This window comes from Bubalus bubalis, chromosome 14, assembly GCF_019923935.1.
Source record: "Bubalus bubalis isolate 160015118507 breed Murrah chromosome 14, NDDB_SH_1, whole genome shotgun sequence".
Taxonomy (NCBI): domain Eukaryota; kingdom Metazoa; phylum Chordata; class Mammalia; order Artiodactyla; family Bovidae; genus Bubalus; species Bubalus bubalis.
Window position 1 is genome coordinate 50,309,840 of NC_059170.1, and position 24,251 is coordinate 50,334,090.

The 24,251-nt window shown below is 38.5% G+C and overlaps 1 protein-coding gene across 11 annotated transcripts in view; it reads right to left on the bottom strand.

The window, feature by feature from the left end:
• ARHGAP12 (Rho GTPase activating protein 12) overlaps nt 1–24,251 on the bottom strand; it is a 146,889-nt gene that overhangs the window by 13,841 nt on the left and 108,797 nt on the right. For 8 of the 11 annotated variants that reach the window (XM_044928065.2, XM_044928066.2, XM_044928069.2 and 5 more), the window contains 5 exons: nt 23,021–23,095; nt 22,632–22,646; nt 15,057–15,118; nt 6,812–6,893; nt 1,152–1,253 (listed from right to left, as the gene is read on the bottom strand). In XM_044928065.2, coding sequence (XP_044784000.1) covers nt 1,152–1,253; nt 6,812–6,893; nt 15,057–15,118; nt 22,632–22,646; nt 23,021–23,095 — 336 coding nt within the window. The remainder of the gene's footprint in view (nt 1–1,151; nt 1,254–6,811; nt 6,894–15,056; nt 15,119–22,631; nt 22,647–23,020; nt 23,096–24,251) is intronic. The other 3 variants (XM_025264306.3, XM_025264308.3, XM_025264307.3) reach the window with 2 other exon arrangements.

The window sequence follows — 24,251 nt, forward strand, 5'->3', positions numbered from 1 at the left end:
CAAAAAATGCAGTCTCTGCTTGAAAAATTTTTCTTCTTTTTGGATAATCTAGTGGGGAAATAATTTACAGAAGATGTTAACTCCAGCTACATGAAACAAGTGCTATTTTAAATGCATAAACTTGCAACATCTCTATTGTGAGTCTTGGAACAGAGGAAACATTTGAAAAGCAGAGACTAGCAGCCCTTGGTACTGAAGGTAGACTCATCAGGAGTAAAAATCAACAGGACAGAAACACTTAGGCTCTACTTGGGAAATGTCAACTCTTCCAATCCCCCTGGACAACAGGAGGAAAGGCCTCAGACAGGAGGACCTAAAGGAAGGCTATTTGCAAAGCTGGTCTGAACACCCCTGTGTTCTCCACACACGCAGTGTGACCACGGCTCCTCCATCAGCAGGGGGACCCTGAATTTTTGGCCGGCCACCTGGCTTGCTTTAAGACGCAGAACACAGTGGTGTTTGACTCTTCATCCAGATCTCAAGAAGCCCTGGGGCTCCCGCTCTGGCCCTTTGGGAACCCTGAATGCGAAGAAGCCCGGAGTCACTCCACTCAACAAGGAGAGAGCCAGTGAGAAGGAGCCCAGCCAGCAGCGAGCACTGAGCCTGGAGAGGGCAACTAGACTGTTCAGGCCCATTCAAGCTGCTGGACGACTGAAGCCTGGTGACCGGACCTGGGTGAGGTCAGAACCACCATTCAGCTCTGAGCATCAGAACCACCACTCCGCTCTGGGCAGGCCAAACTGAGCAAACGACGTGCGTCTTTTCTTGGGCTACTGAGTTTGGGGTGGTCTCTTAGGCAGCAATAAGTATGTGTTACTGTGGGGAGCTTTTTATGACACTGGGAAGGCTTTAACTTACTTTTTAATATTGGATCTTGTGGATAAAGGGAACCACACCTTTTATTGATGCTGGGGAAATTCAAGACTTGGAACAAAGGCTTATAATATAAAGTCTGAGATCTAATCACTTACGCAAATGAAGCTAGATCTTTACAACAGCTTTTTTGACTTAAAAGTTAAGTCAAATACAAACTGACTTAATGACTAACTCTGCCTTAACTAGTCACACTGAAAGACAATTTCCCCAATAATTCAGAACATAAAATTACTATGGTTAAGAATGAGGATTATACTTTGACAATAATTTATTACCTCGAATACATTCTTTTTGCTGGATTTATCCTTTGAAGCCATCTCGATGGTCGCTCCCTTAAGGTCCACTGTGAACTCTGGTTTGGACTGATTACTCCCAAACTTCGTTTTGGAAAAAAGGAAAAACCTTTGTTATATTTATGTACATACATGTATCCAAGAAGAATTAAGACCAATTTTGTATTATTAACAATAAACAAAACAGGGGGTTACCTCAAATTCTTCTCTCTTTATATCATAAAATAACAATTCCTACTTGAAATTGAAAAATGTTTGTAAGACATGATTACATACAGTTCATTGAAAAGGAAATAAAATGGCTCAACCTCCATCATTATAAGAAAAATACAAAGTAAAGCCAAGCTAAAATCTTTTTTTACCCATTAGTATAAAAACGACAACAAAAAGTTTGATGAAATATTACATTGGTGAGGCTAGAGAGTAATAGGCCCTCATTTGCAAGTGGGCTATAAACCAGAATTCCTGGAGAGGAAAAATTGCTAATACCATATTTTCAAATTTATAAACATGTGTATACTGTGGCTGAGCAATTCTGTTTTTTTGAATTTATTCCTAACTATCCATAATTATGTAAAACGACATGTTCAAAAGGCCATATTCTTATATACATATAAATAACATCTGGCAGATAACCAAGTTCTTTTCCACCGAATAAACATTCTCTAAACCGGATTCTGTACTTTCAAAGGTTATTTCCTTATTGACTCTTTATGCTGTCAACAACTAACAATAACTTGTAGAAACAAAATCCTGAGCCCCATGTTCTTTTATTCAGTCTTTACTGGAAATAAAAGCTGGAGTCAGATGCTCTAAAGCCTCAGCAATTGAAAGAGGAACAGTGAACACATCAGGAAGACAGTGAACATGGGTGGTTTGAGAAGAAGCAGCACTTAGTTGGCTATCATATTTTGTTAACCAAATAAGGAAAAGGTTAGTAAGCAGCAGAAAAACGTATGTTAAATATAGACCTACTCTATATATTGCCATGATTAACTTAAATTTCTCTTTCATCTATTAACTGAGAATAGAAAATAGCATTCCTATGTTACTGTAGGATTTGGGGGTTTAAAAAGTCCTTACAGGCTGATGAATGTAATCTTCAAGTTCATAAAGATTTGTTATAGAAAATCTCACTTGCTAAAATATTTTCAAATTCTATTTGTCATCGAAAATGAATATTACCCACCAACCTTGTGATAACTTATTCACTATTCATAACGTCAATGACAACATTTGTAACTTCACTTTTAACAAATGCGTCAACTTCATCTGTTCCCTTTTACTACATCTTTTCAGCTGGTTTTAAATACTATAGCTGACATAACTAAACAAAACTCAAGGTATTATATGGGATTTATTAGTCGAATCAAAACAAAATTCAGACTATTTCATGGAACTAGTGGAACAATTAAAAAATCACAAAACAAATTTTAACAATTCTACAGAGCCTCTGCCTTCTTTATACCTTTTGTCATTCAAAAAACATTAAAATTAATTCACATTGTAATTTAAAAATCACTGTAATTAAATCACAAAGCTATGATGGGCACAGATAACTTTCTGAGCAAATCTGATGTATTTCAAAAGTTATAAAACTTAAATGGATACATTTAACAAAATGATAAATATAGTTTAACTTGTCATCATGACATGGTTGGTAGATAGTTATAAGCTAAGATATAAATAGCCAACCGCATAAGTTACAGTAACCAAATACAATGACATGACAAGGAATGCTATAAAAATACTCTACTGCGGTTGGCAAAATTTTGTTTGCTATCCATTATTTCTCAAAATCCAGTCCTGCTTTTCTCCACTGTAATCATCGCCCCAATGCATTCATGGAAAAGAAAACAGAACTACTGTGGCAAGGGACATGCAACAAGAACACATACAGTGACAGCGGAAACAGGATCAGATTTTACATATGCGACAGCAGGCCGGCGGCGGACAGAGATTTTCCAGGAAGAAAGCAGCGAGAGCAGGAGCTCAGAGACTGAGCCCTGCTGGCAGAATGACTTGATGGGAAAAGGGAAGAAAATGACGATGTCATTACAGTGCACAATGGCAAATGACATACAAGAAAAAACCGTAATGGAACCAGGCAGGACAGAAATACAACTCTGCAAGCAGACACAACACAGGCAAAGCTACATCTCCACAATATTCTGCAAAAGCCCTAGAATTTACCTCAGAGTATTTTCTGACTTTGTTATTCTATCAATTCACGCTTATCTTTAAGATGAATGCGTTTTACAACTTACTTTGAACAGACTTGTCCTCCCTTATATTCACAAGGGAAGACTTGTCGGGTAATAGAGAGGAGTCATACAGCCCCTCCTCACAAAGCCTTGAGCCTCCTCCCCATGGCTGGCGGGGCCACGTACTCTGGTTCCTGTCTAAGATCTCTCTGAGGAGAGGCCCTGCCGTCCAGCTCGCCTTCCCCTTACTCAGGGACTCTGGCTCTCCACCAGAGGCAAGGCTGTCACCCAGAGGACACCTGGCGAGGTCTGGAGATGAGCTGGAGGTGGGGGTGTTGCCATGACCCGCTGAACAAATAAGGTGAAAGGAGTAAGAAACAGGCAAGTATAATTTAAGTTACTGATCTAACAACCCAGGGGACAACTAACACTTTCCAGGAAACAAGTGACGTCTACCCATCCCAAAGGAGGAGAGGCTGGCTGGATTCTGGATGATGCGGCACTGGTGTAATATTATCTTACAGGCAGCATGTGCACATTTCATTTGCTCCATCTTAACTACCCATGAAACAAAAAACAAATATAAAGCGTGAATGGTTTTCTAAAAACAGAGGTTCAAATAGTATGGATGGTTTGGCTCAGCATCCCATCAATGCATATATGCCCAGGAGTGAATGTAAGATCTGAATTGGCTATTTCTTCCAGGGGATATCAGTAGAGGTTTTTGCACTTAGTGTGAAACTAACCTGTAAAGAATCATACGTCTCCAACATGGCCCTGGAACAAACCATCTGAGCCCAACTGAAGGAAAAGTAATGTCTTCCAACAGCAAAGGGAAAAACTGACTCTGCCAGAGACTGACTCCTGACAGCATCTTCCTAAGTTACCCTCAAAGGAAATTTTCACTGGAGGTGATTCTTGTCTTTTTGGCTGACCTGCCAGCCTCAGGTAAGACGTGATTTCACTATATAAACAGGACACATTTTACTTGTGATAGATCTAGCTGGTGACTGAGTAGAGAAACAAAGCTAGGAGTCTTTCAAATCCTTTGTGAACAATCCTAATTACAGAGTTAATTAAAAAGCATCTTGCGTATTTCATCAATTTTTAATATTTATGAGTGCTACATACACCAAAATATATTACATATACTTACACATTTTTTAATTTGAATAATCTTATTTGCTTTTACTTAGGCCACTTAAATTAGTTTCAATTCCCTAATCTGTGTTACATATGGGAAGAAAAAGCAAGGTGGTTTGAGATTTTTTTAGTTAGCCATATAATAAAAATTAAGAATTGACTGCATAATCAAGCATTTTATCATATCCCACATCTGTTTAGCTTTTAAGACTATAAAACACAGTGTGACTGTTTTATCAAATTATATCAATCTGAAATGATTATCATAATGTATTACTGACAATATATTAATAAAATTTCATTTAAAGGCAAAAACTCAAATAGTGAATCTCTAAAGTTAAAACACTATTAAGAATTTCACAATTTCAAAATTGGTGAGCTCAGTGAATTTTAAACTATGTTTCTGCTATTATCACATGGTAATGCAGTAACCCAACTTGAAATGATGAACAGAAATACCCTACGCCCTCCGCTGGCATTAGTTTTAATTATGAGTTCTGATTTATGTAAAGTCTTCAAGAGACCTTCTTAAAATGCAACCATCAGTCTATACTAATGGTTCTGTGCTGGGGTATTCACTTAACATCCCCTAATTAGAAAAAAAAATTCATTTTCTTTAAGTCACAGTGGTGCCAGTGGTAAAGAACCTGCCTGCCAATGCAGGAGACATGAGACATGGGTTTGATCCCTGTGTGGAGAAGATCCCTTGGAAAAGGAAACGGCTACCCACTCCAGTATTCTCACCTAAAAAATCCCAGGGACAGAGGAGTTTGGCAGGCTCTAGTCCATAGGGTTGTGAAGAGTTGGATACGACTGAAGCAAATTAGCAGCATGGACATATTTGCCTACCTCAATGATGCCTCACTTACCACAGTGATCTATGTACTTGTTTTATCTGTATATACTACAACTTGGCAATCTTTAGGGATTCGTAATTATCAAATAAATGATCATTATCCAACTTTCTTCAGGAACTTTTTTATTAATCTCTAATTGCTTCTCCATTGCTTTCATTCACTTCCTTCACTCAATTTCAAATAAAAGTTGAGCCACAAGTAGGAAGAATAAATAAATGCATCGTCTTCTAGAAATGCATTAATATAACAAAAAAGTACCATACGCTTCCCCTCAGGTGACAAAGGCAAAATAATTATCAATTTACTTTAAGACAAGTCAAATAAAAATTTCAATCTTCTAATGTGGATAAGCGTATCACAGGTCAGTTTCACTGTACTGTCAGACCAGAGAGCAAATCAAAGCATCAGAGAAGCAAAACAGAAGAAATATTCCAGAAAGTTCCTATCTGCATTCAACCCAACAGTTTTGGAGGTTACTACATCATGGTATTTGAGGACTAGCATGCTCTGAACAATGTTACATGACTGTAAAGGTATGTGACTAAGATTTGCTTTGATTTTACAAATGGATTTCTCTTTTATCAAAGATAAGGCCAACAGGTCCTAGTCATTTTAAAGCAATTCAGTAATTTTAAGAAATATTCATTAAGGTAGGATATAAAGCAGACAAAAGACATTAGCTTAATTTCATTTTTGTATCTTTTTGGAAATACCCAGAGCGTGGACTCTGGAGCCAAAATGGTACCCAGATCTGTCACTGACGTAGCTCTAAGACTTTGAGCGAGTCACTGAACTGTTTCACACCTCATTTTCTCATCTCCAACAGCGGAAGAGGGGATGACAAACAGTATTCTCCCAGAGTTAAGAGAATAACACAGATATACATATATATACATACACACACAACACACACACACCATCTTCTATATTTAGAACAGTATCTCATACATTTTCAGGATTCAAAAAATGTTAACCTATTATGATATGTCACAAATTATAATTTTTGGTATTTGTATTATAAATAACCAAGAATTAACAGTAGTAAACACTCAAATATACAAACAGCTTCAAAGTCCCACAAGTAATGGTGACATTTTATTTTCTTCTGAAAGCGGGCTGATATCATATATAGACACGGAAACCTGACTAGTATCCAAGGGTCAGGTTACAAAATCAAGGTGGGGCTTGCCACATGACAGCTTATTCTCTAACTAAATACCTGAAAGAGCAAAGCCAGGATTTTAACAATACGAGTCAACTTTTCTAAGTGGCCCTTTTCTTTCTCTTATGAGTCAAAATGCATCTTTAACTAAGAAAGCCTCATTTATTTGCACATGAGGGGTAGTTAGAAGGACTCTGGACTACATTATGAAATTCAAGTGCAATACTATCCACATAATTTAAATGTGTAAAGCCTCCAAAGAAAAGAAATACTTACCCAACTTGTGCTACTTCCTTGGGTTTTAGTGAAGAGTAAAGATGAACCCTGCAAAACGGCCCAAGAAGACAACCAGTTCTTTCTGTAATGAAAAGATGGGCAGTGAAAACGCCATACCCTGTTTTTCCAACCAAACTTAAAAAATTAAAATCGACTTCACTGATATCAATGTGGTCCATGATTTATACTCATTACTGACATTCTTACTGTTTTTATTGGGGATATAATTCAAATGGAAACTACAATCATTTTATATTCCCAAAGCAAATGAAGTAAATTAGAGATACAGATTATCAGAATAACTACCCATCTAATCATGTTCACATGGGAGTAATCTAGCAAGCACATTTGTGACCAAGGACACTAATTCCAAATCATATGAATGGATAGCTACATTTGGCAAGAATTCTTATTCACAATCAAAACACAAACAGGATTATCTTACCCAATAAGATAATGTATCTATCAATAATGTAGATTGTTTTATATGTCTTAGCTATTGTCCTTCCCCTAATGAGGCTGCACTAGGTAAGGACTAGACAGCAGGTACATTCTAAATTCCATGCTGAATGATCATCACTAAGGTTGCTAAAGTGAGGCATTCAAAAACTTTTCTAAATTACAGAATCAACACACATACTCTATCAAAATGCTGAGCACAAAAATGTATAAAGGAAAGGCCTCATTTCTTCTCTTTTTTTTTTAAGCATTTGTAAAGTTTTTATAATTTTTTTTAAATTTTATTTTATTTTTAAACTTTACATAATTGTATTAGTTTTGCCAAATATCAAAATGAATCCGCCACAGGTACCCTACTCTAGAGGTAAAAATGTTAACCTTTTAGGCGATTTAATTGCTGGCAGGCTAAAATGAACATCAAATATATCTTCCATAGGAATTTAAGGCTTGCCTTACAGCCAAACATATGGCATGTTTTGTGAAAACGTTACAGACACTCCTAAAAAGGTTTATTCTCCATTTGCCGAATGTAGAATTTAGTATCTATCAATTAGACCTACTTTATTATTTTACAACTTTTTACATCTACTTGACCTTGAAAAGTAAAATAAAGTTTACTTCTACGGGGTCTCCATTTTTCCTTTTATTTCCTGTTTTGCTAATAGTCATTATGCTACTTACTTGGACTATTTCTAATGATTAGGTTTTCACTGTGAGTTGATCCATAGGGCTTTATCATTTTAAAGATGTTAGTGATTCCCCTTAGTTGAAACTATCTACTTTCTCTATGGAAATGGATATTCTCATATTCCTTTGATATGCCTTTGTGTTTAATTTTCCTAAATCATTTTACAGAGGTCTCTTTTAAGACTGAGCTGGATTTTGCTTTGTGCTTCACTCTGAGCACGTTTTTCTTTCAACGAGCAACATATTTTGGAAGGATTTATTTTCATTTCTAAATTTATTTTATACTCAATCTTATATTTATTTAGATAGTATCTACTCAGTTCAGTTCAGTCGCTCAGTCATGTCCGACTCTTTGCGACCCCATGAATCGCAGCACACAAGGCCTCCCTGTCCAACACCAACTTCCGGAGTTCACTCAGACTCACGTTCATCGAGTCAGGGATGCCATCCAGCCATCTCATCCTCTGTCGTCCCCTTCTCCTCCTGCCCCCAATCCCTCCCAGCATCAGTCCTTTCCAATGAGTCAACTCTTCGCATGAGGTGGCCAAAGTACTGGAGTTTCAGCCTCAGCATCATTCCTTCCAAAGAACACCCAGGACCGATCTCCTTTAGAATGGATTGGTTGGATTTCCTTGCAGTCCAAGGGACTCTCAAGAGTCTTCTCCAACACCACAGGTCAAAAGCATTAATTCTTCGGTGCTCAGCTGTCTTCACAGTCCAACTCTCACATCCTAACATGACCACTGGAAAAACCATAGCCTTGACTACAAGGACCTTTGTTGGCAAAGTAATGTCTCTGCTTTTGAATATGCTATCTAGGTTGGTCATAACTTTTCTTCTAAGGAGTAAGCGTCTTTTAATTTCATGGCTGCAGTCACCATCTGCAGTGATCTTGGAGCCCCCAAAAATAAAGTCTGACACTGTTTCCACTGTTTCCCCATCTATTTCCCATGAAGTGATGGGATTGGATGCCATCATCTTCGTTTTCTGAATGTTGAGTTTTAAGCCAACTTTTTTACTCTCCTCTTTCACCTTCATCAAGAGGCTTTTTAGTTCCTCTTCACTTTCTGCCATAAGGGTGGTGTCATCTGCATATCTGAGGTGATTGGTATTTCTCCCGGCAATCTTGATTCAAGCTTGTGCTTCTTCCAGCCCAGCGTTTCTCATGATGTACTCTGCATAGAAGTTAAATAAGCAGGGTGACAATATACAGCCTTGATGTACTCCTTTTCCTATTTGGAACCAGTCTGTTGTTCCATGTCCAGTTCTAACTGTTGCTTCCTGACCTGCATACAAATTTCTCAAGAGGCAGATCAGGTGGTCTGGTATTCCCATCTCTTTCAGAATTTTCCACAGTTTATTGTGATCCACACAGTCAAAAGCTTTGGCATAGTCAATAAAGCAAAAATAGATGTTTATCTGGAACTCTCTTGCTTTTTCGATGATCCAGCGGATGTTGGCAATTTGGTCTCTGGTTCCTCTGCCTTTTCTAAAACCAGCTTGAACATCTGGAAATTCATGGTTCACGTATTGCTGAAGCCTGGCTTGGAGAATTTTGAGCATTACTTTACTAGCCTCTCTGAAAAATGCTAAAATATATTTCCACTTCAAATATACTTCCACTTTAAATAAGCTTTTTGACTTTAATTTTCAAAATCAGAAAAACTGTGGAATGTATACCTCAGGATAAATAATGGATATTTGAATACTAAGTGAATGATTGTTCCCTTGAGGTCTGTGTGACTGAGTTGCAGGCAGAAATTAGTCACGTTTTTTTCATGGACCCAATTTTTTTTTCCTAAAAAAACAACTGGCTGTGATACACTGTGATTATTTAAACTTGACTATTTGGCAGGTAGACATTATCTCAAAAATGGATGAAGTGAGCCTGTCATTTCAAGGAAAATAAATGATAGTATATGTTGACAATAACAAATTAAAGCTGTCAAACAGAAAGCAGAATTTTGGAAAACTCAGCATTTGTGCCCCGGTAAGGTTTACAATATTTCAAAACTTAGTGACTTTGACAATGATAATATTGATTTGTGATTCTTTGGTATCATAAAATAAAACGTGCCAACATTTGAAAACTCAGCAAACTTCATAAACTGGTATTTTCCAAATGACCTACAAGATGCTACAAAATTATGCACAGGTAAAAGATTCATGCAAAATGCAACACAGACCCATGAATTTTAACATAACTGAGTATGAAAAGTCAGTCTCTCCCAAAAGGAAGCTTCCATAAGACTCTGATCCTTATCCATCAGAGGGCAGACAGAATGAAAACCACAGTCACAGAAAACTAACTACACTGATCACATGGACCACAGCCTTTTCTAACTCAATAAAACTATGAGCCATGCTCTGTAGGGCCACCCAAGACGGAAGGGTCAGGGTGGAGAGTTCTGACAAAACATGGTCCACTGGAGAAGGGAATGGCAAACCACTTCAGCATTCTTGCCTTGAGAACCCGATGAACAGTATGAAAAGGCAAAAAAGATACAACACTGAAAGAGGAACTCCCCAGGTCAGTAGGTGCCCAATATGCTACTGGAGAAGAGTGGAGAAATAACTCCAGAAAGAATACAAGATGGAGCCAAAGCAAAAACAGTGCCCAGTTGTGGGTGTGACTGGTGATGGAAGTAAAGTCCGAAGCTGTAAAGAACAATACTGCATAGGAACCAGGAATGTTAGGTCCATGAATCAAGGTAAATTAGAAGTGGTCAAACAGGAGATGGCAAGAGTGAACATCGACATTTTAGGAATCAGTGAACTAAAATGGACTGGAATGGGCAAATTTAATTCAGATGACCATTATATCTATTACTCTGGGTAAGAATTCCTTAGAAGAAATGGAGTAGCCATCAAAGTCAACAAAAGAGTCCAAAATGCAGGGTGCAATCTCAAGAATGACAGAATGATCTCTGTTCATTTCCAAGGCAAACAATTCAATATCACAGTAATCTGAGTCTACACCCCAACCAGTAACGCTGAAGAAGCTGAATGGTTCTATGAGGACCTACAAGACCTTCTAGAACTAACACCCAAAAAAGATGTTCTTTTCATCATAGGGGACTGGAATGCAAAAGTGGGAAGTCAAGAGATACCTGGAGTAACAGGTAAATTTGGCCTTGGAGTACAGAATGAAGCAGGGCAAAGGCTAACAGAGTTTTGCCAAGAGAATGCACTGGTGATAGCAAACACCCTCCTCCAACAACACAAGAGAAGACTCTACACATGGACATTATCAGATGGTGAATACCAAAATCAGACTGATTATATTCTTTGCAGCCAAAGATGGAGAATCTCTATACAGTCAGCAAAAAAATAAGACTGGGAACTGTGGCTCAGATCATGAACTGCTTATTGCCAAATTCAGACTTAAATTGAAGTAGGGAAAACCACTAGATCATTCAGATATGGCCTAAATCAAATCCCTTACGATTATACAGTGGAAATGACAAACAGATTCAAGGGATTAGATCTGATAGACAGATTGCCTGAAGAACTATGGACGGAGGTTTGTGACACCGTACAGGAGGCAGGGATCAAGACCATCTCCAATAAAAAAAAGGCAAAAAGGCCAAATGGTTGTCTGAGGAGGCCTTACAAATAGCTGGGAAAAGAAGGGAAGCCAAAGGCAAAGGATAAAAGGAAAGACATACCCACTTGACTGCAGTTACAAAGAATAGCAGAGAAAGATAAGATGATCAATGCAAAGAAATAGAGGAAAACAATAGAATGGGAAAGACTATAGATCTCTTCAAGAAAATTAGATACACCAAGGGAACATTTCATGCAAAGATGGGAACAATAAAGGACAGAAACAGTATGCTGTTAAAGTGCTACACTCAATATGCCAACGAATTTGGAAAACTTAGCAGTGGCCACAGGACTGGAAAAGGTCAGTTTTCATTCCAATCCCAAAGAAAGGCAATGCCAAAGAATGCTCAAACTACCACCACAGTTGCACTCATCTCACACGCTAGCAAAGTAATGCTCGAAATTCTCCAAGGCAGGCTTCAACAGTACGTGAACCATGAACTTCCAGATGTTCAAGCTGGATTTAGAAAAGGCAGAGGAACCAGAGATCAAATTGCCAACATCCGTTGGATCACTGAAAAAGCAAGCGACTTCCAAAAAAAAAACCTACTTCTGTTTTATTGATTACGCCAAAGCCTTTGACTATGTAGATCATACCAAATTGTGGAAAATTCTTAAAGAGATGGGACTACCAGACCACCTGACCTGCTTCCTGAGAAATCTGTATGCAGGTCAAGAAGCAACGGTTAGAACCAGACATGGAACAACAGACTGGTTCCAAATTGGGAAAGGAATATGTCAAGGCTGTATATTGTCACCCTGCTTATTTAACTTCTATGCAGAGTACATCATGCCAAATGCCGGGCTGGATGAAGCACAAGCTGGAATCAAGATTACTGGGAGAAATATCAATAACCTCAGATACGCAGATGACACCACCCTTATGGCAAAAAGCAAAGAACTAAAGAACCTCTTCATGAAAGTGAAAGAGGAGTGAAAAAGCTGGCTTAAACTCAACATTCAGAAAACAAAGATCATGGCATCCAATCCCATCACTTCATGGCAATTACATGGAGAAAGAATGGAAACAGTGAGAGACTTTAATTTTGGGGGCTCCAAAAGCACTGTAGATGGTGACTGCAGCCATGAAATTAAAAGACGCCTGCTCCTTGGAAGAAAAGCTATGACCAACCTAGACAACATGTTAAAGAGCAGAGACATTAATTACTTTGCTGACAAAGATCCGTCTAGTCAAAGCTATGGTTTTTCCAGTAGTCACGTATGGATGTGAGAGTTGGAGTATAAAGAAAGCTGATCACCTAAGAACTGATGCTTTTGAACTGAGGTGTTGGAGAAGACTCTTGAGAGTCCCTTGGACTGCAAGGAGATCCAACCAGTCAGTCCTAAAGGAAATCAGTCCTGAATATTCACTGGAAGGACTGATGCTGAAGCTGAAACTCTTATACTTTGACCACCTGATACGAAGAACTAACTCCTTGGAAAAGAGCCTGATGCTGGGAAAGACTGAAGGCAGAAGAAGGGGACGACACAGAATGAGATGCATCACTGACTCAATGGACGTGAGTTTGAGCAAGCTCTGGAAGTCGGTGATGGACAGGGCATGCTACAGTCCATGGGGTCGCAAAGAGTCAAGATAAAACTGAGCGACTGAACAACAAAATATGAATAAATCTGAATATACTAAAATAGATGTACTCTTAGGAAAAGTATTCTAGAAGAAGAAAATCCAAAAAACTATTATGAGAAAAACGACAACGAAAACAAAGTAGCCGAAGACCTACTTGCACTACTTATTCCCAAAAGAAAAACAGATCCAATTCACAGACTTCTACCAAGGAACAGCTTGAGGAATAGACAAATGCAGCACTTGTAAAAGTTATTTCAGAGTACTTAAGAGACAAACTTCCAAGTACAAAAATCTGACAAAGACAGTTTGATTAAAGCAAATCTAAAAACCTCGACTACACGTAAATTTTAAACTCTTTCTTAAACAGATTGACACTAAAAACCACAGCATTTCAACAGTTTTTTTTTTTTTTAATCAGAGAAAGTGTAACTTAAAAAGAGTTAATTTCCTAAATTTATTACCCAAAAAGCCAACAACCTGGACTTCCCCAGTGGCGCAATGGATAAAAATCTGCCTGCTAATGCAGAGGACACAGGTTCGATCCCTGGCCTGGGAAGATTCCACAGCAGCGGGGCAACTAAGCTCACGTGCCGCAGCTACTGAGCTGCGCTCCACAGCAAGAGACGCCACTGCCGTCAGAAGCGCGTTCACTGCCACCAGAGTGGTTCCCTCTTGCTGCAGCTGGAGAAAGCCTCCATAGCAACAAAGACCCAGTGCAGCCAAAATGAATTAATTAGTTTAAAAAAAAACCAACAATCCAAGAGAAAAAGTCAGAGTATAAACTGATAATTCAACAACAACGAAGAAATACATACAGTTTGTGACACTCTACCCCACTAAAAGAAACACAAATAAAAATACAATTTCTCTCTAACCTTCAGTAGCAAAGATCAAAGAGTCTGACAACATAATGAACTGGCAAAGGTGCAGAGAAAACCCAGGCTCCTGGAAGTTGGGACTGACTGAGGACCTTGAGGTATAATCTGGAATTGTATCAATGGGACCACTGCATATGGCTTAGCAACTCCACTTCTATAAAATTTATTCTACAGGCATATCTACATACTCACAAAATGAGCTGTGCAAGACACGGAGTGTAATACTGTTTGTGATAGCAAAAGATGTAAAAGTCCTAAATGTCTACCAATAGACAGGCATATACTATGGGCTTCCCAGGTGGCTCTGGGGAAAGAAAGAATCTGCCTGCCAATGCAGGAGTTCCATCCGTGGGGCGGGAAGAGCCCGTGGAGAAGGAAATGGCAACCCAATCCAGTATTCTTGCCTGACAAATCCATGGACAGAGGAGCCTGGCAGGCTACAGTCCATAGGGTCACAAAAAGTCAGACACGACTGAGCAACATCATCAACATGCAGCAACATCTTCAACATGCAGCAGTTAAAATCAATGTGCCAATTGTACATGCAATGAAACAGAACCATCTCCAAAATAAACTGTTAAAAGATTGTTAAAAGTAACCTATTTGTTTGTGTGTGTGTGTATATATATATTGTCTGTCTCTGGAGGAAAACAGTACATCTCACTAGACCTAACTGGTTGCCTCTGGGGAGGGAACTGATGGCTGGTGACTGGATTTGACTCTTCTGTATACCTTTGTGTTTTGCCATGTGCATTCATTACTTATTGAAAAGAACTTTAATAAAGCTAATAATTGCTCTGAATCGCCTGACTTATCATTTCTGAATTTAACCTTACCCTAAGAAATGTGTCAAGATAAAGAAAATTTTTGCTACACTTCCTAACAATCTTTTATATATCTATATATATAATATTAGAAAATACATTTGAAATGCTTTGAAACTGTTAATCACTTCTACTAGAATATAATTTATATAGTTTTTATTTATATCAATCAGATAAAAATCATTAATGATTTGTGTACTTACCGAACCTTTTTTCCATTTTCAGTAATTTTTGTTACATTTAATAATCCATATTTCTCTTGACCCTATGGTATGGAACAGAGGTATTACTGTTTATACATCATTCATATAGGCAATGAGGTCTAAATTCTTACATACAACTGAATCAAAATGATCTGGTACTCTAATAGCTTAAAAGAAAAGATTAGTCAGTAGTAATATGTTTAGTTGTATAATACGTTAAAACCAGAATTTTCTAATACTTCTGCAAAGTTATTTTCAGTTAAAAAAATTATTTTCAGTTATTTTTATAATTAAGCACTTGGTCTTCTCAAGTAACAGCAGCCATAAGGTAAAGTCAAACTAGATTTCCATATGAACACTACAAGTCAGCACTGGAAAAGTGATTTATGACTTTCTGTTCAAAGCAAGGGATACAATGCTATAAGGATAAATATCACAGAAAAGGATTTATTTTGTTGTCACTGTACAACATTATAGTCTGAAAATTATTTAAGATACCCACTTTGTCAGAATATAAAAATAACAAGGTGGAACAAATACAGTGACTGTATTAATAAAGTAACTGGTACTCTGCATAGAATTGGCCTTAATGTGGCATAAAGAATTCACTACATGCTCCATTAAACATATGATCACATGGTGAACTGGGCTCTAGACTAACTACATCTATTAGTCAGTGGATGTAAAAACCAGTTACGCAGCTTTACCATCACACCCTAGGAAGGCAAAAGCTGCTGTGCTCAAGTTAAAAATCATCTTAACATCCTTCCAAGTGGGACTGAAGAAGGGCTTCTCACTGCTCTCGCCTCCTATATCCAAATCAATTTAATCAAAATGAGTTAATGCCTATAGCAATCATCAGCATTAGTGAGCACTGTACACACAGGACAAAGCAGTCAATTTTATTTCAACTGAAACATACACACAACATACACACACAGGGAAAAAAAGACTCCCAATTCAGAATTTACTTCTAACTATTTGACTCATACCTCAGCTATGTTCTCAATGTACTTTAATTAGGAAAAACAACCAAATTTTTCTTGTACGTGAGATAAATACTGAGTATTTTCTCACTAATGTCTAAAAGATAATACTTCCCTGGTCTGATAAGAAAAACTCACATCTATAGACAAAGCTGACTAACTGTTCTATTAATCACTTTTGTACACTGGGAACTTGGGAAATATCCACACTACTGCAATTTTTTTCACAAAGCATAAGGTTGGCTCTCCTTAGATAGGCCAAATCTGATTCTTTTCGTAAGAACTCTCTATTGCCTCTCAATAAAAACATCAATTACACAGTTAAAAACATACACAGGACATAAAGAGCATTCCCTATTTCAGAATGCAGAGAAGGGGGGAAAAAAAACTTTCAATGATCCAGAAACTAAGTAACATTAATCTGAAAGGATGGGCCCTGGTTGTGTAAGCACAGGAGCAGGAATAAGCCTACTAAAAACGCCAAAGCTGGAACAGTGTGGGCGAAAAAGCAGAGACACGATGGAAATGCCAGCATCAAAACAGGAAGAGAAACGGAAGGGACAGCAGCAGTGACAGGTGGCCAGAGCCTGAGGGGTGAAAAAGCACTCTGGATCAGGGATTCTTACCTGAGCTGTGAATGGGCCGCTACTGCACAAAACCTTGCCTGTACAGGCATCGTTCAAGGGCAGGGCCCGGAGTACCCAGGAAATTCTCACAGGGACCAAGACCCAAGCACTAACGCTCTAAGGAGCAAGCACTCCAATGTGAACGTAAGAACAAAATCTGCCACATTCAAAGCGTACAGGTGCAAAGCAATGACCACACCAACGAGAAGTGCAGTGAGAAAGGCACCCCTAACTCCCCCTGTGAGGAAGGAAGGGGGTCAGAGCAGCTTCCTAGAGACTGAGGACCAGGAGGAGCTAGATGGAAACACAGCGGGTGGAGATGACAAACGGGTGAGGCCACAGAGGCCAAAGGAGCATCAGCTGCAAGAGCCGTAAGTTCTCTCCAAGTACTGAGGTGAAGAAGTAGCAAGAAACAAAGGCAGTGGAGAGAATGAAGCAGACGCAGGTGACAATGGACTCAAGCAGAACAGTCCTAGTTACTACCACAAGAGACTCTCAGGCCTGGACCAGGGCGGTAAGCGAGTGAAAGTGTTAAGTCGCTCAGTCGTGCCCAACTCTTTGCGACCCTGTGGACTGTAGCCCATCAGACTCCTCTGCCCATGGAATTCTCCAGGCAAGAATACTGGAGTGGGTTGCCATTCCCTTCTCCAGTGAAGGAGTGAACAGGGGCCAAATGTGAGAGTGATTCAGAAGACAGAGTTGACAGGGATGGGAAGAGGGAAGAGCTGGGAATCTCCCAAACTTGAGCAGCTGGGTAGAGGGGGGTCCCTCAGCGTCAAGAACACTCTTTGTTGTTGTTTTTTCTTTCACTTTTTGGCAGCGACAAGCAGCATGTGGGATTTTAATTCCCCAACCAGGGACTGAATCTGTCCCTCCTGCACTGGATGCATGGGGTCTTAACCACAGGACCACCAGGCATTCTCTAGAGGAGCTTTCCCGACCCCTCAAGTAGGAGTTCCTCCACCTATGACTACGGCCCCTAGTTCGCCTACTGTGTTGCATTTAATGCAAAGTACTATTACATGTAATTTACTCACCCTCTATCAGGCTGTATGCTGGAACTAGATCTGCTGTGCTCATCGCTGTATGACAGCGCCCAGCACAGTGGCTAGCAGCAACCTGGGGCTCAATATATATTTATTGAAGTAATTAACCCACAAAGTAGCTGTGTGGTGTGGCCAAAAAATAAAATTAAATAAAATAAAAGAGGGCATTAAGAAAAGAAATATAAGAGAAGGTCAGTGATGGAAGGTCAGTAATTAAACAACAAAGCAGCTGTGCTATCACACTACTAAGAAATGTAAGAGAGGGACTTCCCTGAGTCCAGTGGTTAAGAATTCACCTGCCAACGCAGGGCACACGGGTTACATTCCTGGTTCGGGAAGACCCCTACGTGCCACAGAGCGACAAAGAAAGATCCCGCATGCCTCAACAGTAGGAGCCAGTGCACCTAGAGCCTGTGCCCCGAAACAAGAGGAGACACCACAGTGGGAAGCTGGCGTACTGCAACTAGAGAAAGCCCGTGCAGAGCAACAAAGACCCAGCACAGCCAAAAACAAACAAACAACTCCTCTCTTCCACTGCAGGGGGTGTGGGTTTGATCCCTGGTCAGGAAGTTAAGATCCTGGATGCTGTGTGGTACAGTCAGAAAATAAAATTAAATAAATAAAAGAAGGCATTAAAAAAAGAAATATAGGAGAAGGTCAGTGATGGAGAAAATAAAGCTTTAGCTCTTAAACACTGAAGTTCTGCATCTGACATAAAAGTGATGAGCAGGAGGATACAGGTTTGACTATTCAGGTGTGAGTTTTGGAAAAAGGAATTTAGACGTATTTTTCATACTATTTGGTGTACTTTTCTCCACTTAGGATCAAAGTCCATCAATGTGTTGTGTAGCTTACTAAAATAACTTCATAAAAACTTTGTTAAGTCCTCTAAAATCTGTCCGTACTCACACAAATATTTCTTAGCCCTCTAAAAACTGTCCATGCTGCTGCTGCTGCTAAGTCGCTTTAGTTGTGTCCGACTCTGTGCGACCCCATAGATGGCAGCCCACCAGGCTCCCCCATCCCTGGGATTCTCCAGGCAAGAACACTGGAGTGGGTTGCCATTTCCTTCTCCAACGCACGAAAGTGAAAAGTGAAAGTGAAGTCGCTCAGTCGTGTCCGACCCTCAGCGACCCCATGGACTGCAGCCTTCCAGGCTCCTCCATCCATGGGATTTTCCAGGCAAAAGTACTGGAGTGGGATGCCATTGCCTTCTCCAAACTGTCCATACTCACACACAAATATTTCTTAGTCTGAATACACTGATACTCCAAAGGAAACTTCAAGTTGAAAATAAGCAGGAATGTTTTAATAAGAACTAGTAAAATTGGTAACCAAAAAGACTGTAATAAGATTGTCTTATCCTAATAAGGCAAGAAAACAATTAAATATTTGTTCCATTGAGTAATTTGGGAAAACTTCCACAGGTTCATAACCTCTTTGCAAGCTCCAGAATTTGTAACTGATTTTGCATTCATTTAGTAAAGTAAACATTTCCCAATTTTGGGTAATAACTGTTAATATCAAAATCAATATCTCCCAAGAAAACTTTTATCTTCAGTTAATCATCTTATAATAATGTAATAAAAAGATTCTTTCCACACAGAGGAAGAATATAATGTCGAAAAAGAACCACTGTGATGAAACTTCCAGGACAGGTAAATCCATACAGATCTTCAAACTAGAGCTTACTGCAGGGAGGGGAGAAGGGGCAGGGAAATGTACAGTGACTGATGGGTAGGGGTCTCCTGATGAAAGCGTCCTAAAACTAGGCACATATTGTAAATACACTAAAGCCACTGAATTACAAACTTTAAAATAGTTAATGACTAATTTTACGTTAAGTGAGTTTCACCTAGATTAAAAAAATGTTTAAAGAACCAGTTTTATTTAAAAAAAATTAATGTCTAAATCATGTTCAATGGAAAAAAATTAAGACAATCTGTCCACTAAACACTCTTGTTAAAGAACGTGTTGAAATGTCCTTTGCTCCAAAGTGGGTAAAGCACTTTAATACCATTATTTGAAAACATAAGGTCAAAGCTTGTTTCCAAATTATATATTCAAAATTGTATTCACTACTTAGTAACTGAAAACTTTAAAACGCATATTCTCATAGGTACATTGGGACAAATAGAGATTAGGTCTTTAGATCAGCCTACAAAATCCTACTGAATCCATGCTCTAGTCATACTGTAGAGAAATATTATCAATTTTTTAAAAGATGTATACACTACCTATTTCTAAAAAGGACTTCAGGTGACTATGAAAAATAATGTATTTGAAAACTGGAAAGAACAAGAAAAAAATGAACATGTTTAAAATTTGTATTAAGGGATGAAATTTTAATCTGCTTTGATTAGAAGAGACTGAATGAAGACATTATATGCAAGTGAACAAAGCTTGTAAAAAAAGACCACGTATTATATGATTCTATTCATATGAAAGGAGAACAGGCAAATCTAGTGAGATAGAAAGTAATTACTGGCTGTTTAGGGCTTGATGGGGTGTGGAGGTAGAGGGGGTCATGACAGATGAGTACTTCTTTTCGAGGTGATGAAGATATTCTAAATGAGTGTAACAATAGTTGCACGTATCTGAATATATTAATACTAACAACCACCAAACTGTACAGTTTAAATAGGTGAATGGTACAGTATGTTAGTTATATTTCAATACAGTTATAATTTAAAAAAAAAAGATTTGAGAGGTAGCTGGGCAATTTGCAGAGATTTAAAGATGACACCAAGTAACTAACACTGATTACAGTGTCAGTTTCATTTCTACATTTGTAGCTTCTTTTTTCTTACCACTAAGGCTTTATGCCAACCAGATTTTAAGTCAAAGAACTAAGAAAATATTTGCTCATATTAATTGGGTAAGAGTGGGAAAGACAGGTGAAAGACTCAGTTCAAACAGTGCGAGTGGAGGACAGGGAGCAGAGGCTGAGGAAGATATTCAGGGGACAGAAGCCTCTGGGCGTGCGGGCAGTTGGAGGGTGCTGAACTGGGGGATGGGGGGAAGGACACTCTACACTTATGAGAAAACAGAATAGCCTTAGGCAGAATTAACAGAGTTGTTCTTTTTTTTTTTTCACATGCAAGCAAATAAAGAATGAAACAGAATCCTGGTGAGGTAGTTCCCTGCCACGGCCGTGAGAGGGGACCCTGAGTCCAGGACAGTCAGGGTGCTTGGCAAACCCTTGAGAAAGGATAACTGCGTGGGGGAATAAGCTGCAAACAGTCCTTTGTAACCTACGTGGGACATTTATAAACTCATGTTTCTAGGATTACCTAGAAATTCCCTTTTACCAAAACAGAAATAATTTATAAAAGGTTTTCTTAGAAGTTATACATTACCCATACTTAAGTTTAAAAAGGTGTTTTCCTTTTTCTAGATAGATGGATAAATTAAGATACTGTAGTAACAGTACCTTAGGTTCATACAATAATTCTTGACAAAACCACTACAATCACATTTACTTTTATCTTTATTTGATGTTTATGTACCCAGGACTGTGTTAAACAATGTAAAAGAAAAAAGGAGAAAGCAGCCCCTATCTATCCCTATGAGTCCCTTTGTAGTTTAAACTCGCAGCAGGGAGATGGGGGAACACAAGGTAACTTTCACTCCATGGATGCAGTCAATGACTTGCAACTCAGAGAATTGTTATGCTGAGGTTAGTGGGGGCAGGACCTACAGAGTCCTCCTCCAAGTCAGCTCAGGATTAACTGTAGGTGCAGAGAAGCCAAGGAGCAGGGTAGGCAGTGAAACCCTCTGAGCAACATCAGAAGGACAGGTGGACAACATGTTAGACGAATCAAAAGACCAGACTTGCTCAGGGAAGGGAGGAAGAGCCTGTAAAAGGAAAGCACCATCTATGAAAATCTGGGTCCCTAGGAAATCAGAAGTATCCTAATAAAGTTTATTCCTTAAAATTAAGGAAATAACAATGAAAGTTTGTTTTTTAAAAAACTTTACAAATTTTATTTCTTCATTCAGCAAAACTCCCTGGAACAGCAAAACTCTACTGCACTGAGTACTCTGGTTCTGCTCTAAGGAAGCTTTCCTTTGTCTAGTGGGGAAGACATTAACTAAGGGTTGGAAGCTCCTACAAGAAATAAGAAATGCAAAGAGTTGCTCTATTTTATGGAATCAAATAACATATACTTAAATGCTATGAAGAGGACTACAGGGAAAGTATGAAAGTGAAAATGATAGTCGCTCAGTCCTGTCCGACTTTTTGCGACCCCATGGACTGTTGCCTGCCACGCTCTGTCCATGGAATTTCCCAGGCAAGACTACTGGAATGGGTAGCCATTCCCTTCTCCAGGAGATCTTCCCGACCCAGCGATTGAACCCAGGTCTCCTGCATTACAGGCAGATCCTTTACTGAGCCACCAGGGAAATCCACTACAGGGAAATCTGACCAAATCTAGAGGATTAGAATAAAATTCTGAGTCTGAACCAAGCTCTAAGGAATGACCTAGAAGTTGACTGGACAAAGATGTGAGGGACACAGGTTTCAGTACATGAAGGCCCTGGAGCTGAAGAGCCAGAGGGCAGTGAGAACAAGTGAGCGGGGCTGAGGACTCAGGACAGGCACAGCCTCACAGACCTCAACACGGAGTTTAGTCCCCCTTTCTGAAAGGAAATGAAGCCACTGGAGGGGAAGAGGAGGAGCAGCAAATCGCAGGAAGACTTGGGGAGGTCGGTCCTGCAAACACTGAGGTCAAGTAGAATTTCTCCAACGTTAAGACTGAAGAGAAGTCACCGGCGGTTTTCCAAGCTTAGGAGAAACCTCAGGTTGAGGTAGGTACTGCCAATATTACCTGGCATAGGCTGGGTGATGCATCTGACAGTTTAGAAGGGAAAAGGGCATCTAAGCTCGTTAATAAGGAGGAGGGTGCTTCTTACCTTTGGACTGTTGGCCTGAGGAAGAAAGGGTAATGTGTAAACTTGATAGTATTCTCCAGGGACTTTAACATTTATGTTCAGAAGCCAAACATAAATTCATCCCTTATAAATATGGTATACAAGTTGATCATGAAGGTACCATATTTTGCACAAAGCAGAGAATTTTTAAATCAGTAAAATTTAATTAACTTTTAATTAATTAAAAATTTAATTAATTAATTTAATTTAATTTTTAATTTAAACCTATTATCTGGTTATTTTTTGAGAGACCAATGAAATTTTTTAGAAGCCCAAGAGATATTTAAACATTACACTTAAGAGAAAATTAATTTGCTGACACTGATTGAAATAATTGGACTATATTTTCTACTTGCTGCTATCATACTAACTGTATCTTGGTGCTTTGGTGAAGAGGGAGAAGACTCATGTTCAGGATAGCAGGGTTTTGAGGCAGATGGAGATTCCTACAAAAAATAAGTAATGAAAAATGTTACTCTATTTCATATAATTGTATTTCTCCCTCCACTCATAGAGGGAGAGCTTAATAAGGGAGGCTGAGAAAAATTTTTTCCTGGTTACTTCCCTTCTATATTTAGCTAAGAAACTAATATGGTACAGATGTGAAAACTACAGATGTCATAAAGTTTATAAAATATGGCATATTTTGTACCAATTACTATAAACTTAAATATCATATACAGGATTACTCAAAAGAAATGAGGCATGCTGCCTTAAAATCATGATGCTGCATCAGCTTAAATTAACCATATTTAAAATAAGTAAAATCTGCACACTTGTGGATAAAAATGTTAACAGTCAACATGTTAATTTGCTCTTGGTGTGAATCCTGGTAGGATTTGGCACAGAACACTCACAGGAACTACTTGGCAACTGCCAGAATGAGAACTTGTATTTAATTAAACTGCTATTAATATTTAATATAATTTATAGCTAACCTCAGTTATTAGAAATAAAGTTTTTTTTTAGTATGCAAAGAAGAAACCTCAGATTGACAGATTAATAACTCACCAGAAAAAAAAGGAATATTTTAAAATCTAAGCCTACAAGAGTATAATAGAAGCAAGCCAATAATGTGCATTCTCAAAGAAATTCTGCTTTGTCAATATTAGAATGGTATGTGATTTCTACCTCAGGTATTTGTAACACTATTCATGGAGGATAAGACCAAAGAAACATTTTATTGGTACCAACAGCCAAGTTCAATTTAAATGTTCTCTGTTCTCCTAGAAGCTTTGAATAATTTCAGGAAAAGAGAATTAGGAAAATCATATGCCAACATCTATTATTAACTTTCCTATAAAGCCAGATAATTTCTCTGGACATTCATCTTCACATCTGTATCATCTACTTTTCTATACTTATGAAACTGGATAAAATACTGGTGACGAGCCTGGAAATTTTTATTAAATCACAATACAAAACCATTAATTCAACATCTGTTTACTTGGAAAAAAGTCTTCAGGTTCATAACCTATACAATTTGTAAATACAGAAACTAGGCAGCAGTGAAATTTTACAGGAAGAATTCTTGAAGGGACAACCTTAAAAGCAAACATCCAAGGCCTACATATAAATAGAGAAAACATTAAAATCATGTCA